We start from the raw sequence: 19,813 nt of genomic DNA, 5'->3' as shown, positions 1-19,813 counted from the left end.
TGTGTGCTTTCAGTTTGCACACTAATCTCCTATGTGGGTCCTTGTCAAAAGCCTTTTGAAAATCCAAATATACCACATCCACTGGCTCTCCCCTATCCACTCTACTAGTTACATCTTCAAAAAATTCTATAAGATTCGTCAGACATGATTTTCCTTTCACAAATCCATGCTGACTTTGTCCGATGATTTCACGTCTTTCCAAATGCGCTGTTATCACATCTTTGATAACCGACTCTAGCATTTTCCCCACCACCGATGTCAGACTAACTGGTCTATAATTCCCCGGTTTCTCTCTCCCTCCTTTTTTAAAAAGTGGGATTACATTAGCCACCCTCCAATCCTCAGGAACTAATCCAGAATCTAAGGAATTTTGAAAAATTATCACTAATGCATCCACTATTTCTTGGGCTACTTCCTTAAGCACGCTGGGATGCAGACCATCTGGCCCTGGGGATTTATCTGCCTTTAATCCCTTCAATTTACCTAACACCACTTCCCTACTAACATGTATTTCCCTACTAACATGTATTTCCCTCAGTTCCTCCATCTCACTAGACCCTCGGTCCCTTACTATTTCCGGAAGATTATTTATGTCCTCCTTAGTGAAGACAGAACCAAAGTAGTTATTCAATTGGTCTGCCATGTCTTTGTTCCCTATGATCAATTCACCCGTTTCTGACTGTAAAGGACCTACATTTGTCTTGACCAATCTTTTTCTTTTCACATATCTATAAAAGCTTTTACAGTCAGTTTTTATGTTCCCTGCCAACTTTCTCTCATAATCTTTTTTCCCTTTCCTAATTAAGCCCTTTGTCCTCCTCTGCTGGTCTCTGAATTTCTCCTAGTCCTCAGGTGTGCTGCTTTTTATTTGCTAATTTATATGTTTCTTCTTTGGACTTGATACTATCCTTAATTTCCCTTGTCAGCCACGGGTGCACTACCTTCCCTGGTTTATTCTTTTGCCAAACTGGGATGAACAATTGTTGTAGTTCATCCATGCGATCTTTAAATGCTTACCATTGCATATCCACCGTCAACCCTTTAAGTATCATTTGCCAGTCTATCTTAGCTAATTCGCGTCTCATACCTTCAAAGTTACCCTTCTTTAAGTTCAGAACCTTTGCTTCTGAATTAACTATGTCACTCTCCATCTTAATGAAGAATTCCACCATATTATGGTCACTCTTACCCAAGGGGCCTCGCACGACAAGATTGCTAACTAACCCTTCCTCATTGCTCAATACCCAATCTAGAATGGCCTGCTCTCTAGTTGGTTCCTCGACATGTTGGTTCAGAAAACCATCTCGCATACATTCCAAGAAATCCTCTTCCTCAGCACCCTTACCAATTTGGTTCACCCAATCTATATGTAGATTGATGTCACCCATTATAACTACAGTTCCTTTATTGCACGCATTTTTAATTTCCTGTTTAATGCCATCCCCAACCTCACTACTACTGTTAGGTGGCCTGTACACAACTCCCACCAGTGTTTTCTGCCCCTTAGATTACCCTCCCTCTATGAGAAGTCTCCAGACATCTCAGTTTTAAATGTCTATCCCCCTAATCCTGTAACTGTAACCCCTCGTTCGAGACTCTCCCACTGGTGGAACACCTCCACATCTCCCCCTCAGCATCTGAAATGTTTTCAGTAACAAGTTTAAGAGGCTCTTAGACTCTTAAAGATGAAGGGAATCCATCTTATTTCTAGAAATCTGTATAAGGTCAAACCTTAGCCTCCTGCATTCCAGGAAAAAAACAGTCCCAGCTAAACAGAGAGCCTGAGTTACAGGGAGAGGTTGGCCAGGCTGCATCTTTATTTCTTGAAATGAAGGAGAATGAGGGCTAATCTTATAGAAATGTTTAAAATTATGAGAGGCACAGATCAGATGGATGGTAATAGTCTTTTCTTCAAGGTAGGGAAGTCCAGATCTGGGCAGGCAAAGGTTTAGGTGAGAGGGCAAAGGATTTAAAATGGATATGAGGGGCAACTTTTTATGCAGATGGTGGTGAGTATATGGAACAAGCTGCCAGAGGAAGTGTTGAGGTGGGTATAGTTAATAGCAAGGTAACAATCATGGGTTCATGAACTGTTCAGAAATGCAGTGATGGAGGGTCATAGAGTCATCAAGTCTAAGAATACTACAACACAGAAACAGGCATTTTGGCCCATCTAGTCTGAGCTCAAACTTTAATCTGCCTAGTTCAATTGACCTTCACCCAGACCATAGCGCTCCAGACCTTTCCCATCCATGTACTTAACCAAATTTCTCATAAATGTTGAAATTGACTTTGCATCCACCACTTTTGCTGGCAGCTCATTCCATACGCTCACCATCCTCTCAGTGAAGACATTTTTCCTCATGTTCCCCTTAAACATTTCACCTTTCACTCTTAACTGATGACCTCTGGTTGTAGTCTCACCCAAACTCAGTAGAAAAAGCCTGTTTGTATTTACTCTATCAATACCCCTCATAATTTTGTATACTTCTATCAAATCTCCCCTCAGTCTTCTATGTTCTAGGGAATAAAGTCCTAACCCATTCAACCTTTCCCTATAACTCAGATCTTAAAGTCCCGGCAGCACCCTTGGAAGTCTTCTCTGCAATCTTCAAACATTTACATCTTTCCTGGAGTTTGGTAACCAAAACTGCACACCATACTCCAAATTAGGCCTTGCCAAGATAATTTTTCAACATAACATCCTAATTCCTGCACTCAGTACATTGATTTATAAAGATCAATGTGCCAAAAGCTTTCCTTTCTACCTACCTGTAACGACACTTTCAAGATACTATCGATCTGTATTCCCACATTCCTCTTTTCTATGACATTCCTCTTTTCTACCACACACTTCAGTTTCCTACAGCTCACCGTGTAAGATCTACCCTGGTTAGAACACCTCACACTCATCTACATCAAATTCTATCTGTTATTTCCAGCCCATTTTTCCATCTGGTCCAGATCCCGCTGCAAGCTATGATAGACATCCTCACTATCCACTGCACACTCCACCCCCCCCCCCACCCCAATCCTAAGACAATAAGATATACGAGCAAAATTAGGCCATTCAGTCCATCAAGTCTTCTTCGTCATTTCATCATGGCTGATCCAGCTTCCCTCACAACCCCAATATCCTGCCTTTTCCCTGAATCCCTTTATGCCCTGACTCATCAAGAATCGATCAACCTCTTCCTTAAATATACACAATGACATGACCTCCTCAGCCACCTCTGTCAATGAATTCTACAGATTCATGACTCTCTGGCTCAATAAACTACTCTTTATCTCCATTCTAAATGGATGTCACTCTGTTCTGAGGCTGTGTCTTCTGGTCTAAGACTCCCCCACCACAGGAAACATCCTCTCAAAAACCACTCTCTTGAGGCTTTTCAACATTTGATACATTTCAATGAGATCCCCCTCATTCCTTTGAATTCCAGTGAGTACAGGCCCAGAACCATCAAATGCTCTTCATATGACAAACCTTTCAATCACTTTCATGAACCTCATCTGTACCTTCTCCAATGTCAGCACATCCTTTCTCAGATTATGGGCATAAAACTGCTCCTGGTATTCCAAGTAGGCCTCACACAATGCCTTATAAAGCCTCAGCATTACATTCTGACTTTTATATTCTAGCCCTAGCAAAATGAATGCTAACCTTTCATTTGCCTTCCTCACCACTGTCTCAACCTACAAATTAACCCTTAGGGAACTCTGCACAAAGACTTCTAAGCCCGCTTCCACCTCAGATTTTTGAAATTTCTCTCCATTTAGAAAATAATCTACACTTTTATTTCTTCTACCAAAGTGCATGGCCATACACTTCCTGACACTGTATTCCAGCTTTTCCCATTCTAATAATCTGTCCTAGTCCTTCTGCAGCCTCTATGCTTCTTCACAACAACATGCCCCTTCATCATTCTTAGTCTCGTCTGCAAATCTGGCCACAAAGCCATCAATTCTGTCAAGCTAAGCAGTAGCATGTAATGTAAAAAGAAGTGGTCCCAACACAGACAACTGTGGAATACCACTAGGCATCAACACCCATCCAGGAAAGGTTCTCCCACACTTTGCCTCTTGCCAATCAGTCAATGCTCTATCCGTGCTAGTATCTTTCCTTAAATATCATGGGCACTTAACTTGTTAAGTAGCCTCATGTGTGGCAACTTCTCAAAGGCATTCTGAAAAAGAAAGTACAAAACATCCGCTGATTCTCTTATATCTATCCCGCTTGTTAATTCTTCAAAGAATTTCAACAGATTTATAAGCAAGATTTTCCCTTGAGGAAACAATGCTGACTTTGACCCATTTTATCATGTGCCTCCAAGTCCTGCTGCAATTGCATTGCTTCTTCAGCACTAACTACCCCTCCACCTATCTTCGTATCATCTGCAAACCTTGATACAAAACCATCAATTCCACTCTCTAAATCATTGACAAACAATAGGAAATTGGAAGCTTAAATTGGAGTTAGATGTTCTCAGCGAAAAGTATGGAAGAAATGTGGCAAATGTTCAAGGGATATTTGTGTGTAGTTCTGCATAGGTACGTTCCAATGAGACAGGGACGTTGTGATAAGGTACAGGAACCATGGTGTACAAAGGCTGTGATAAATCTAGTCAAGAAGAAAAGAAAAGCTTACAAAAGGTTCAGAGAGTGAGGTAATGTCAGAGATCTAGAAGATTATAAGGCTACTAGGAAGGAGCTTAAGAAGAAAATTAGGAGAGCCAGAAGGGGCCATGAGGAGGCCTTGGTAGGCAGAATTAAGGAAAACCCCAAGGCATTCTGCAAGTACGTGAAGAGCAAGAGGATAAGACATGAAAGAATAGGACCTATCAAATGTGACAGTGGGAAAGTGCTTATGGAACCAGAGGAAATAGTAGAGGTACTTAATGAATACTTTACTTCAGTATTCACTATGGAAAAGGATCTTGGTGATTTTAGTGATGACTTGCAGCAGACTGAAAAGCTTTTTAGAACAACTTGTTGTTGTGCCCACTAGGGGATCGGCTGTGCTGGATCGGGTATTGTGCAATGATCTGGAGATGATAACAGAGCTTAAGGTTATAGAACCCTTAGAAGTGAAGTATCTCCAGTGAAAATTACAACTGTGAAGCTGCTTAGGAAGTCTGAGGATGGATAAATCTCCTGGACCTGATGGAATGCATCCTCAGGTTCTGAAGGAAATAGCTGGAGAGATTGCGGAAGCATTAACAATGATCTTTCAAGAATCGATAGATTCTGGCATTGTACCGGATGACTGGAAAATTTCAGATGTTACTCCACTATTTAAGAAGGGTGGGAGGCAACAGAAAGGAAACTATAAATGGAAAATTGTTGGATTGTTAAGGATGAGATTACGGAGTACCTGGAGGCACATGACCATAGGGGCCAAAGCCAGCATGGTTTCCTGAAAGGAAAATCCTGCCTGACAAACCTACTGAAATTTTTTAAGGAAATTACAGGCAGGGTAGACAAAGGGGATGTAATAGATGTGGTATACTTGGAAATTTAGAAGGCCTTTGACAAGGTGATTCACATGAGGCTGCTTAGCAAGATACAAGCCCATGGAATTACAGGGAAGTTACTAGCATGGGTAGAGCATTGGCTGATCAGCAGAAAACAGAGAGTGGGAATAAAGGGATCTTATTCTGGCTGACTGTCAGTTACCTGTGGAGTTCAGTGTTGGGACAGCTGCTTTTTACAATGTATACCAATGATTTGCACTATGGGATTAATGAATTTCTGGCTAAATTTGCCGAGGATACTAATATAGGTGGAGGAACGGAAATGTTGAGGAAACAGAGAGCCCGCAGAGAAACGTGAACATTTAAGGGAATGGGCAAAGAATTGGCAAATGAAATACAATGTTGGAAAGTGTCTGGTCATGCACTTAGGTGGAAGAAATAAACGGGCAGAGTATTATTTAGATGGGGAGAGAATTCAAAATGCAGAGATGCAAAAGGACTTGGACGTCCTTGTGCATGACACCCTACAGGTTAACTTCCAGGTTGAGTTGGTGGTGAAGAAGGCGAATGCAATGTTGGCATTAATTTCTAGAGATATAGAATATAAGAGGAAGGATGCGATGTTGAGGCTATAAGGCACTCGTGAGTCCACACTTGGAGTATTGTGTGCAGTTTTGGGCTCCTTATTTTAAAAGCATATACTGACATTGAGGGTTCAGAGAAGATTCACAAAAGTGATTCCAGGAATGGAAGGGTTACCGTATGAGGAATGTCTGGCAGCTCTCGGGCTGTATTCCCTGGAGTTCAGGAGAATGAGGGGGGATCTCATGGAAACATTCTGAATGTTAAAAGGCTTGAATAGATTAGATATGTCAGAGTTACTTCCCATGGTGGAGGAGTCTAGGAGAAGATGGCACCACTTCAGGATTGAAGGATGTCCATTTAGAACAGAGATGCAGAGAATTTACTTTAGTCAGAGGGTGGTAAATCTTTGGAATTTGTTGCCACATGTGGCTGTGGAGGCCAAGTCATTGGGTGCATTTAAGGCAGAGATAGATAGGTTCCTGATTAACCTGCGTATCAAAGGGTATGGGGTGAATGCAGGGGAGTGGGGATGATTAGAAGAAATGGATCAGCCCATGATTAAAGGGTGGAGCAGACTTGATAGGCTGAATGGTCCACTTCTGCTCATATATTTTATGGTCTTATCTGAAAATAACTTTTTGCACCCTTTTTTAAATTACTGTCTAGCTTACCTTCATATTTTATCTCTTCTCTCTTTGTTGCTTTTTAGTTGCCTTCTGTTGGTCTTTTGAAGCTTCCGAATTCTCTACCTTTCCACTAATTTTTGCTATGTTATATGCCACTTTGATTTTATACTGTCTTTGACTTCCCTTGTTAGCCTCGGTTGTCTCATCCGCCCTTTAGAATACTTTTTTATCTTTGGTATGTTTCTTTCCTTTGCCTTCCAGATTATCCCCAGAAACACCACCCATTGCTCTTCTGCCTTCATCCCTGCCAATGTTCCCTTCCAATTAACTTTGGCCAGCACCTCTCTCATACCTCTGATTCAAGAGAGTCTGATACATCTGACTTTATTTTCTTCCTCTCAGACTGCAGGGTGCATTCTATCGTAATATGATCACTAGATCCTGAGTATTGTTGATGATGATGATGACATCGACTCAGGCCTGAGAGGCCTGCGTCAGGCATTTTGATGCCATACAAGGCGCGGAACGAAAGACTGTGTGGCGCGCCACTCCTCACACAGGCATTTCGCAGTAATTTTTCTTTATTTTACGAGGTCAAGTTGCGAGCTCAACACTCAACCCGGCACAGATGGAGAGCGTACTCGGGAATGGCCTGACTGGATTCGAACCCGGGAACCTCCGTTCCGGAGTCCAGCGCTGATGTCACTGTGCCATCAGCTGACCTGAGGGTTCCTTTATCTTAAGCTTCCAAATCAAATCTGGGTCATTACATAACAGCTAATCCAGAAATGTTGTTCCCTGGTGGGCTCAGGCCCAACCACAAACTACTCTAAAAGGCCATCTCATAGGTATTCTACAAGTTTGTTGCCTTGGGATCCGGAACAACAGGATTTTCCCAATTTGCCTGCATAATGAAATAGCACTTTATTATCATAACATTGCCCTTTTGATATGCCTTTTCTATCTTCCATTTTAATTTGTATCCCACATCTGGCTATTCTTCAGAGGCCTGTATATAACTCCTATCAGGGTCTTTTTATCTTTGCAGTTGGTTACCTCTACTCACAAGAATTCTACATCTTCTGATCCTATGTCACCTCTTTCTAAAGATTTGATTTCTTTTTTTTTACCAACCGAGCCACCCCACCCCCTGTGCCTACCTGCCTGTCCTTTCAATACAATGTGTATCCTTGGATGATAAGCTCTCACTTATGATCTTCTTACAGTCATGACTCTGAGATGCCCACAACTTCATACCTGCCAATGTCTCACTGTGCCACAAAATCATCTACGTTGTTCTGTATACTGCGCCCATTCAAATTTAACACCCTCAGTTCTGTATTCATCACCCTTTTTGATTTTGGCCCCCTGTTACTCTTTAACTCATCCCATTGACTGTAATTTTGCCCAATAATCTGCTTGTCCTTCCTGACAATCTCACTGCAAACTACATCTAGTTGTATACCAGCTGCTTCATCTCCAGCCCTGTCATTTTGGTTCCCATCCCTCTGCCAAATTAGTTTAAACCATCCCCAACAGCTCTAGCATACCTGCCAACAAGAATATTGATCCCCTTTGAGTTCAGATGTAACCTGTTGCTTTTATACAGGTCATACCTTCCCCAGAAGAGATCCCAATGATCCAGATATCCAAAACCTTACCCCTGCACCAACTCTTCAGACATGCGTTCATTGGCCATATCATCCTATTCTTACCCTCTGTGCACTGGTGGTGGACCGAGAGAGGGTTTAGAGAGGAATTTGGGATGCCAGGTTAGTGAATGGGGTTGACCATCTCTGAAGTTTTTGGAGCTGCATTCGCCCATGGTGTATTCAATCACTCTCCAAACTTCCATCATGCTTCAGTAAGTGAGGTCATTTCATAGGTGTAACAGCTTCTGAATTAAATGTCTGATAGTCAGCTCATTAAAATTGAGAATACTAAGGAACACAAGAAATTCTGGAAATCTTGAGCAATACACACAAGATATTAGAGGAGCTCAGCCAGTCGGGGAGAATTTATGGAAGGAAATGAACTTTCAATGTTTTTGACTGAGACTATTCCTCAGTATGAAAACAATAACAAACAATACCTATTGTCTCTGTCTAAGACCCCACTCCAGACAGATAACTGTCCCCAACACCATCACTGACCTTATCAACTCTGGCAGTCTCCCATCCACTGCCACCAACCTCATTGTTCCCTTATCTCACACTGCTTGCTCCTGCCTCCACAGGGAATGGGCAATTGTTTATGATATTCGATTACAAACTGGAAAAGGGGACCGAGTGTAGTGTATCTAAGTTTGCTGTTGACACTAAATTGAGTGGAAAAGCAAATTGTGCAGACGATATGGAGAGTCTGCAGAGAGATATAGAGAGGTTAACTGAGTATATAAGGGTCTGGTAGATGGAGTACAACGTTGGTAAATGCAACATCAACCACTTTGGAAGGAAAAATAGGAGATCAGATTATTATTTCAATGGTAAAAGATTATAGCATGCTGCTGTGCAGAGGGCTCAGGAATGCTTGTGCACGAGTCACAGAGGTTGGTTTGCAGGTGCAGCAGACTATCAAGAAGGCAAATGGAATTTTGACATTCTTTGCTAAAGGGATTGAATTTAAGAGGAGGGAGGTTACGTTGCAACTGCATGGGATACTGGTGAGGCTGCACCTGGAGTACTGCGTGCAGTTCTGGTCTCCTTACTTGAGGGAAGATATACTGGCTTTGGAGGCGGTGCATAGGAGGTTCACCAAGCTGATTTCAGAGATGAGGGGCTCGACAAGCCAGATGGCCTACTCCTGCTCGTATTTCTTATGTCAATTTCATCAACTTGCCTCCAATTTCTACCCTGCCCTGAAATTCAGTTGGTCCATTTCTGACACCTCCCTCCCCTTTCTTGATCTCTCTGCCGACGTCTCTGGAGACATACAGTTGAGTGATATCTTTTATAAGGCTACTGATTCTCACGACTGTTCTTCTATCCTCCCTGTCTGCTGTAAAAATGTTATTTCCTTTTCTCAGTTCCTTCGTCTCCATTAGATTTGTTCCCAGAATGAGGCTTTCTTGTTCAGGACATCAGAGATATTCTCCTTCTTTAAAGATTGTGGCTTCCCTTCCTCCACCATTGACGCTGCCTTCATCTGCATCTCCTCCATTTCCTGAGTATCTGCGGTCATCCCATCTTCCCTCTGCCTTAATAGTGATAGAGTTCCTCTTGTCCATGAACCTGCACATCCAACACATCATTCTCCACGACTTCTGCCATCTCCAAAGAGATCCTACCTCCAAACACATCTTTACCTTCACCCACCCACTCATTGTGTGAGCTTGCTGTGCATATTAGGTACTGTACACCTGCTGTCAGCCTACTTCAGATTCCAGGGTATTTGGTTGTGTGTGGGGTGCTGAAAGGCACATAGAACTGTGTTAATTTCTTCATGGTTTTTGGATTTTCTCTTCCTCTCCCTTTCCCCTCACATTCCCCCTCCCCTACCCCTCACCATCTCACCCTCACCCCTCCCGTCTCCTTCTCCCCACTCTCTCTTCCCCTCTCCCTCTCTCTTCTCCCTCTCTCTCTCCCCCTCCTTGACCCCCCTCTATATGTTTCACTCTCAATTTCTCTCTCTCTTATTTTCCATTCATTGTGCCTGTCGCTCTCCTCTTTCTCCATTTCTAACTCTCCCTCTCTGCCCTCATTTCCTTTTGTCTCTCTGTTTCTTCCTTTGTCTTTCTACTTCACCTCCTCCACTCCGAAGGTTGTTAATTTACAGCGAGTATTGCAGTAAGGTGGAGGATGCCATAAAGTGCTTGGATGAGATCAGTAAATCAAGACAAGATCTGCGGCTGAAACTTGAGGTAATAATCATGTTTAATATTTTTGATAACAAAATTTATGTTAAATTCTTTTGTGAAAGATTACTATGACAACATTTTGTGTGCCACAGTCCTGAGGAGGCACTGGATGCATAAAGGGAGAGAGAGTTTAGAAGAAGCAAACAGAGGCAGTCGGCACATTTGGGGCACCACAGTTCCCGTGGAAAAATTGGATTGCGCATAATTAGGCACTTGACAAGGATCCTCAAGTTAAGTTTAAGTGAAGTAATTATAGTGTAAGTGGTACTCACAAAATGCTGGAGGAACTCTGCAGGCCAGGCGACAACACTTGCAAGAAGTACGTCCAACTGCAGCTTCTAAAAGACCTGTTAATGGATCTGGAGCAAGGACTGGATGAACTCTGGGTCATTCAGCAGGCTGAAGGATTGATTTAAAAGATGTACAGGGAGATAGTTACACCCAAGGTGCAGGACAAAGATAACTGAGTGACCATCAGGAGGGTGAAAGGGGATAGGTAGTCAGTGCAGAGTACCACTGAGGCCATTCTCCTCAATAGCAGGTATTCGAGGCCTCCATCGGTCAGAAATGACCATGGATATTGCATCCTAGCTGTCTAGGTACACAAGCGTGGGTAGTACAATATGGAGAGCAAGCTCCCCCTCTCCATGAAACTGATGAATCCAAAGGAATGGCAGTGACCATACAGTTTGGTTCCAGCTCTGGATTTTTCCGTTGGGGTTTACTTCCAAAGCCTCCCCTATGAGTGGGTATAGCCACAAGGCAGCAGAAGTTTGAGATCAGAGTTTTCCTTCTTCTAGATGAGCTGCCTACCACGGCTGATGAGCCCCATGTTGGCCAGAAGAAACTACAGCCTACAATTAGTGGATTGGATGAATCAAGGACAGGGATGCAGACACACCAATTGTCTTTGTGAACCCACATGCTTTTAATTTGAGACAATAAAAGTTACTTGTTGGTAAATACAGATTCTCTGTGCCTCACTGATCATTATTACAAGGGATGATTCTTGTAACACACATCTGCCCAAAGCAACTGGTTTTAAGGCACCAGTAACCCATTTTTGCCCCTTCTCCTGACAGTAGAAGCAACTTTGCCAGGCTTAGTAGCTAAGCCACACGTGAAGGCCAGAGCTAGACTTGGTTGTCAGAGACTCTTGGTGGCGCATGCCTCCAGGAGCATTTAATAGGTAGTGGGAGCTTCTCCCCATTACCGCCTCTGGCTATAACAGCCTTAAGGAACTGGTTTGGATATTGTTGGGGGGTGACTTTAGCAGAGGAAAGCCACAACGGTCAGTTGTCTGGCTCTGAGTCTGGTTCAGTGGCTCAGAAGGGAAGAGGGGAGAAAAGGCAAGCTGTAGTGATAGGGGATTCATTGGTTAGGAGAACAGAAAGGAGGTTCTGTGTATGAGAATAAGATCCCCAGATGCTTTCTGGCCTTCCGGGTGCCAGGACATCTCAGATTGGGTCCACAGAATTCTTAAGTGGCAGGCTGAGCAGCCAGGGGTCGCAGTCTATGTAGGTGCCGATGACATGGGTAAGAAGAGTGACATGGTCTCCAAAGTGAGTTAATGGGGTTAGGAGCTCAGTTAAAGGACAGAACCTCCAAGGTTGTCATCTCAAAATTGCTACCTGTGCCATTTGCTAGAGAGGCCAGAAATAGGAAAACCATACTGTTTAACATATTGATAAGGAGTTGGTGTAAGAGGGAGGGCATCAAATTTTTAATTCATTGGGCTCTCTTCCACGGAAGGTGAAACCTGTACAGAAGGGATGGTTTGCATCTGAACTGGAGGGGGACTAATATCCTGGTGGAGAGGTTTGCTACTGCTACATGTTGGGTTTAAACTAGAGTTCTAGTGGGATGGAAACCAGAGTGCCAGAACAGATAATGGAGTAGTTGTGGATAAAGACGTTGTTATGCTGACATACAAGGTCAGGAATCAAAAGGCCGAGCATAGTGGGATTAATGTTCTGAGCTGCATATATTTCAATACAAGAAGTATTGTAGGAAAGGCAGATGAGCTTAGGGCATGGATCAGCATGTGGAATTATGACATTGTAGCCAATAGTGAGACTTGGTTGCAGGAAGGGTATGACTGAATGCTAAATGTTCCAGCATTCTGTTGTTTTAGTCTTGATAGAGTGGTAGGGGTTAAAAGAGGAACATGGCATTACTAATCAGGGAAAATTTCACATCAGTGCTTAGTCAGGATAGACTGGAGAGCTCATCTAGTGAGGCTTTATGGATGGATCTAAAGAATAAGAAAGGTATGACCATGTAAGCAGAATTATATTATTCCCAAAAGCCCGTGGAATTTAGAGGAGCAAATTTGCAGAGAGATCGCAGACTGTTGCAATAAACATGTTATGGTAGTCATGGGAGATTTTAACATGCAGGTCAATTGGGAAAATCAGGTTGGTAATGGATCTTAAGAGAGTGAAGTTGTTGAATGTCTAATAGATGGCTTTCTAGAACAGTTTGTCATTGAGCCTACTAGGGGATCAGCTATACTGGATTGGGTGTTATGTAATGAACCAGAGGTGACTAGGGAGCTTAAGGTAAAAGAACCTTTAGGAACCAGTGATCACAATATGATTGTGTTCAACTTGAAATTTCATAGGGGGAAAGTAAAGTCTGATATAGCAGTATTTCAGTGGAGTAAGGTAAATTACAGTGGTATGAGAGTGGAATTGGCCAAAGTAAATTGGAAGGAGCTACTGGCAGGGAAGTCAGCAGAGCAGCAATGGCATGCGAAAAATGAGGAAGATGCAGGACATGTATATTCCAAAATTGAAGAAATACTCAAATGGTAAAATAGTGCAACCATGGCTGACAAGGGAAATCAAAGCTATTGTAAAAGCAAAAGGAAGGGCATACAACAAAGCAAAAATTAGTGGGAAGACAGAGGATTTGGAAGTTTTTAAAAACCTACAGAGCAACTAAAAAATCATTAGAAGGGAAAAGATGAAATATGAAAGCAAGCTAGTATATCAAAACGGGTAGTAAAGGTTTGTTCAAGTATATTAAAAATGAATGAAGTGAGAGTGGATATAGGACTGCTAGAAAATGAGGCAGGAGAAATAATAACGCGGTACAAGGAGATGGCTGATGAACTAAATGAGTATTTTGTGTCAGTCTTCAGTCTGGAAGACACTAGAAGTGTGCGAGATGTTGTGGTGTGTGAAGGAGAGAAGTGGGTGAGTTACTGTTTTAAGGGAGAAGGTACTCAAAAAGCTGAAAGAACAAGATACATAAGCCACCCGGACCAGTGGAACTGCACCATAGGGTTCTGAAAGAGGTAGCGTCAGAGATTGTGGTGGCATTAGAAATGATCTTTCAAAAATTATTGGACTCCAACATTGTGCCAGAGGACAGGAAAATTGCAAATGTAACTTCACTCTTTAAAAAAGGAGGAAGACAGCAGAAAGAAAATTATTGACCAGTCAGCCTGACCTTAGTGGTTGGGAAGATGTGGAGTCAATTGTTAAGGATGAGGCGATGGAGTACTTGGTGACACAGTACAAGATAGTAGAAAGGCAGCATGGTTTCCTTCAGGGAAAATCCTGCGAACCTGTTGGAATTCTTTGAGGAGATTACAAGTAGGATAGGTTAAGGGGTTGTAGTGGATGTTGTATATTTGGACTTTCAAAAGTCCTTTGATGAGGTGCCACACATGAGTCTGCTTACCAAGGTAAGAGTGCATAGCATTACAAGAAAGTTACTAACCTGGTTAGAGCATTGGGTGTTTGGCAGGAGGCAGTGAGTGGGGAATAAAACAATTCTTTTCTGGTTGGCTGCCAGTGACTGGTGGTGTTCCACATGGGTCAGTGTTGGAACCACTTCTTTTTATGCTGTATATAAATTATTTAGATGATGGAATAGATGGCTTTATTGGCAGTTTGCAGATGATATGAAGATTAATGGAGGGGCAGGTAGTGTTGAGGAAACAGGTAGGATGCAGAAGGACTTAGACAGATTAGGAGAATGGGCAAGAGAGTGGCAAATGAAATACAGACAGACAGACATTCTTTATTGATCCTGAGGGAAATTGGGTTTCGTTACAGCTGCACCAACCGAGAATAGTGAAGAAATATAGCAATATAAAACCATAAATAATTAAATAATAATGTTTATCATGCCAAGTGGAAATAAGTCCAGAACCAGACCATTGACTCAGGGTGTCTGACACTCCTAGGGAGGAGTTGTAAAGTTTGATGGCCACAGGTAGGAATGACTTCCTATGACACTCAGTGTTACATCTCGGTGGAATGAGTCTCTGCTGAACGTACTCCTGTGCCTAACCAGTACATTATGGAGTGGATGGGAGTCATTGTCCAAAATGGCATGCAACTTGGACAGCACCCTCTTTTCAGACACCACCATCAGAGAGTCTAGTTCCACCCCCAAAACATCACTGGCCTTACGAATGAGTTTGTTGATTCTGTTGGTGTCTGATACCCTCAGCCTGCTGCCCCAGCACACAACAGCAAACACGATAGCACTGGCCACCACAGCCTCGTAGATCATCCTCAGCATCGTCTGGCAGATGTTAAAGGACCTCAGTCTCCTCAGGAAATAGAGACAGCTCTGACCTTTCTTGTAGACAGCCTCAGTGTTCTTTGACCAGTCCAGTTTATTGTCAATTCGTATCCCCAGGTATTTGTAATCCTCCACCATGTCCACACTGACCCCTTGGATGGAAACAGGGGTCACCGGTGCCTTAGCCCTCCTCAGGTCCACCACCAGCTCCTTAGTCTTTTTCACATTAAGCTGCAGATGATTCTGCTCACACCATGTGACAAAGTTTCCCACCGTAGCCCTGTACTCAGCTTCATCTCCCCTGCTGATGCATCCAACTATGGCAGAGTCATCAGAAAACTTCTGAAGATGGCAAGACTCTGTGTTGTAGTTGAAGTCCGAGGTGTAGATGGTGAAGAGAAAGGGAGACAGGACAGTCCCCTGTGAAGCCCCACTACTGCTGACCACTCTGTCTGACACACAGTGTTGCAAGCGCACGTACTGTGGTCTGCCAGTCAGGTAATCAATAATCCATGACACCAGGGAAGCATCCACCTGCATCACTGTCAGCTTCTCACCCAGCAGAGCAGGACGGATGGTGTTGAACGCACTGGAGAAGTCAAAAAACATGCCCCTCACAGTGCTCGCCGGCTTGTCCAGGTGGGCGTAGACACGGTTCAGCAGGTAGACGATGGCATCCTCAACTCCTAGTCGGTGCTGAAAGGCAAACTGGAGGGGGTTCTAAGTGTGGCTTAATCATAGGCCGGATCTGCTGTAGAACAAGTCTCTCCAGAGTCTTCATGATGTGGGAGGTCAATGCCACCGGTCTGTAGTCATTGGAGCCACTGGGGCATGGTGTCTTCGGTACAGGAACGAGGCAGGACGTCTTCCACAGCACAGGAACCCTCTGGAGACTCAGGCTCAGATTGAAGACATGTTGAAGTACTAATGCATGGTCATTCACTTTAGTAGTAAAAATAATTGTGCAGACTATTTTTTTTAAACGAGGAGAAAATCCAGAAATCTGAGATACAGAAGGACTTGCGAGTCCTTGTGTAGAACACCCTGAAGGTTAACTTGCAGGTTGAGTTGGTGGTGAGGAAGGCAAATGCCATGTTAGCATTCAGTTCAAGAGGTTTAGAATACAAGAGCAAGGAGGTGATGCTGAGGCTTTATAAGGCACTGGTGGGGCCTCACCTTGAGTATTGTGAACAGTTTTGGGCCCCTCATCTTAGAAAAGATGTGCTGGCATTGAAGAGGGTCCAGAGGAGGTTCAGAGGGATGATTCCAGGAATGAAAGGGTTATTATTCAAGGAACGTTTGATGGCTCTGTATCTGTACTCACAGGAATTCAGAAGCATGTGGGGGGATCTCATTGAAACCTTTCGAATGTTGAAAGCCCTAGACAGAGTAGATATGGAAAGGATGTTTCCCATGGTGGGAGAGTCTAGGCAAGAGGGTACAGCCTCAGGATAGATGGGTGCAGTAGATGGTGTAAATGGTGTGACTGACAAACTAGTTTTTAAATCACTCACTGTGATTTCACCATCTGATCAATAAGTAGCTCAGAGGCTAATTTCACAATTCATACCACATATGTGTTTCTGGTCTCTGTCCATCACAGCATAAACTCACAGTAAATAGGTTCACATTTCACAGGATAGCCTCACAGTTCACATATTAACACCACACAAAGAGGTGTTACAGCCCAAACACCAGCATCTGACAAGCATTAACCAAAATGTCTCTGCAACCAGTCTCTCAAATGCTTGTTTCACTGTCCATCTGCACTAGGTTCTGCCCACTGATTGTTATTGATTCTCCCTGGGGATGTTTACTATATTGATGTTGTTGTTGTGCAGGAATGTGCAAGGCGAGCCAACAACGGGAAGTTCACCTTGAGAGATCTGTTGGTGGTGCCCATGCAAAGAGTTCTCAAGTACCACCTCCTGCTTCAGGTGAGTCACAGAATGGCCACCCAACCAATGTGCAGACTGCTTGCATACCGATGCACTGACCATTCAACGTCCCACATACCCACACACTGTCACACTCACCATCTCACACACCCGTGCACATCCCCATTCACCATCCCAAATACTCATGCGCTGACATGCTCACTGTCTATAAGGCCATAGGAGCAGAATTTGGCCATTCAGATCAACAAGACTGCTCTGGCATTCCATCATGGCTGATCCCAGATCCCACTGAACTCCATATACCTGCCTTCTCGTCATATCCTTTGATGCCCTGACTGATTAGGAAACAATCAACTTCTGCCTTAAATATACCCACAGACTTGGCCTCCACCGCAGTCTGTAGCAGCGCATTCACAGATTAAGTACTCACTTGCTAAAAAAATATTCCTCCTTACTGCTGTTCTGAAAGGTCGCCCCTCAATTTTGAGGCTGTGCCCTCCAGTTCTGGATACCCCCACCATAGGAAACATCCTCTCCACATCCACCTCATCTAATCCTTTCAACATTCAGTAGGTTTCAATGAGATCCCCACACATTCTTATAAATTCCAGTGAGTACAGGCCCAAAGCTGCCAAACATTCCTCATATGTTAACCCCTTCATTCCCAGAATCATCCTCATGTCTCTCCAATGACAACTCATTCTTTTTGAGATATAGGGCCCAAAACTGTTGACAATATTCTAAGTGTGGTCTGACTAGTGTCTTATAAAGGCTCAGTATTATCTCCTTCCTTATATATTCTAATCCCCTTGAAATAAATGCCAACATTGCATTTGCCTTCTTTACCACAAACTCAACCTGTAAGTTAAACTTCTGGGAGTATTGCACGAGGACCCCTAAGTCCCTCTGCACCTCTGATGTTTAAAATTTCTCCCCTTTTAGATAATAGTACACACTATTGTCCCTTTTACCAAAATTCATTATCATGTATTTCCCAAAACTGCATTCCATCTGCCACTGTTTTGCCCATTCTTCCAATTTGTCTAAGCCTTTCTGCAATCATGGTGCTTCCTCAGCACCTCCTATCTTCATATAGATTGACAAATTTAATCAGCACATTTATTTCTACTACCAAAGTGCATGACCGTACATTTTCCAACATTTTATTTCATTTGCCATTTTCTTGCCCATTCTCCTAATCATTTTGTCCTTCTGCATCCTACCTGTCTCCTCAACGCTACCTGCCCCTCCATCAATTTTTGTATCATCTGTAAACTTGGCAACAAAGCCATCTATTCCATCATCTAAATTATAAAAAGAAGTGGTCCCAACACCGACTCCTGTGTAACACCACTAGTCACTGGCAGCCAATCAGAAAAGCATCCTTTTATTCCCACTCGCTGCCTACTACCAGTCAGCCAATGCTCTAACCATGTCATTAACTTTCCTGTAATACCATGGGTTCTTAACTTGGTAAGCAGTCTCATGTGTAGCACCTTGTCAAAGGCCTCTGAAAGTCCAAATATACAACGGCCAGCTCTTTATCTATCCTATTTGTAATCTTCTCAAAAAATTCCAACAGGTTCATCAGGCAGGATTTTCCCTGAAGGAAACCATACCATGCTGACTTTGTACTATCTTGACCTGTGTTACCAAGTACACCATCACCTCATCCTTACAATTGACTCTAACATCTTCCCAACTACTGAGGTCAGGCTAAGTGGTCTATAATTTCCTTTCTGCTGCTTTCCTCCTTTCTTAAAGGGAGGAGTAACATTTGCAATTTTCCATTCCCCTGGCACCATGTCAGAGTCCAATAATTTTTGAAAGATCATTTCTAATGCCACCACAATCTCTAACACTAACCCTTTCCGAACCCCCTTCTTTTCCCTTCTTAGAGTCTTTTAGTTGCCTTTTGTTGGATTTTAAATGCTTCCCAATCATCCAAATTCCCACTCACTTTTGCTACCTTTCTTTGGCTTTTATGCAGTCCTTAACTTCCTTTGTCAGCCATGGTTGCCACTCCTCCCTTTTGAGAACAATTTCTCCTGTGTGATATATCTATCCTGCGCCTTGTGAGCTATTGCCCAAAACTTTAGTCACCTCTGCTATGCCATTATTCCTACCTGTATCCTCCTCCTATCCACCTGGGCAAGCTCCTTTCTCATGCCTCTGTAGTTCCCTTTATTCCATTGCAATACTGATGCATATGACTTATGTTTCTCCCCCTCAAATTGCAGTATGAATTCAATCATATTATGATCACTCTCTCCTCAGAGTTCCTTTACGTGAAGCTCCCTGATAAGATCTGGGTTATTACACAACACCCAATCTAAGATAGCCTTTTCCCAAGTAGGTTCAAGCCAAGCTGCTTTAAAAGGCCATCTCATAGGCATTCACTAATTCCCTCTCCTGCAATTCTACACCAACCTGATTTTCTCAATCCCCTTACATATTGAAGTCCCCCATTACAATTTTATCATTACCATTATAGAACATAGAAATCTACAGCACATTACAAGTCTTTGTGCCTACAATGTTGTGCCAACCATGTAACCTATTCTAGAAACTGCCTAGAGTTACCCTACCACATGGTCCTATGTTTTTCTAAGCTCCATGTACCTATCTAACAGAATCTATTGTATCCGCATCCACCACCCTCGCGGACAGTGCATTCCGTGCACTGACCACTCTCTGTGTGAAGAACTTACCCCTGACTTTCCCTCTGTACCTACCTCGAAGCACCTTAAAACTATGCCCTCTTACATGCCTTTTCCAACTGTCCTTGTAAGCTCAATTCAATAATAAATTCAATTCAATTCACTTTAATTG

At 43.1% G+C, this 19,813-nt stretch overlaps 1 protein-coding gene across 2 annotated transcripts in view; it reads left to right on the top strand.

Annotated features, from left to right (window-relative positions):
• The window catches only part of LOC140736658 (guanine nucleotide exchange factor VAV3), a 464,504-nt gene that overhangs the window by 198,297 nt on the left and 246,394 nt on the right, over positions 1-19,813 (top strand). For both annotated transcript variants that reach the window (XM_073062466.1, XM_073062465.1), the window contains exons 9-10: positions 10,445-10,544; positions 16,925-17,020. In XM_073062466.1, the coding sequence (XP_072918567.1) occupies positions 10,445-10,544; positions 16,925-17,020 (196 nt within the window). The remainder of the gene's footprint in view (positions 1-10,444; positions 10,545-16,924; positions 17,021-19,813) is intronic.

This window comes from Hemitrygon akajei, chromosome 12 (assembly GCF_048418815.1).
Source record: "Hemitrygon akajei chromosome 12, sHemAka1.3, whole genome shotgun sequence".
NCBI lineage: Eukaryota > Metazoa > Chordata > Chondrichthyes > Myliobatiformes > Dasyatidae > Hemitrygon > Hemitrygon akajei.
This window is presented reverse-complemented; position numbering and strand designations above follow the sequence as displayed.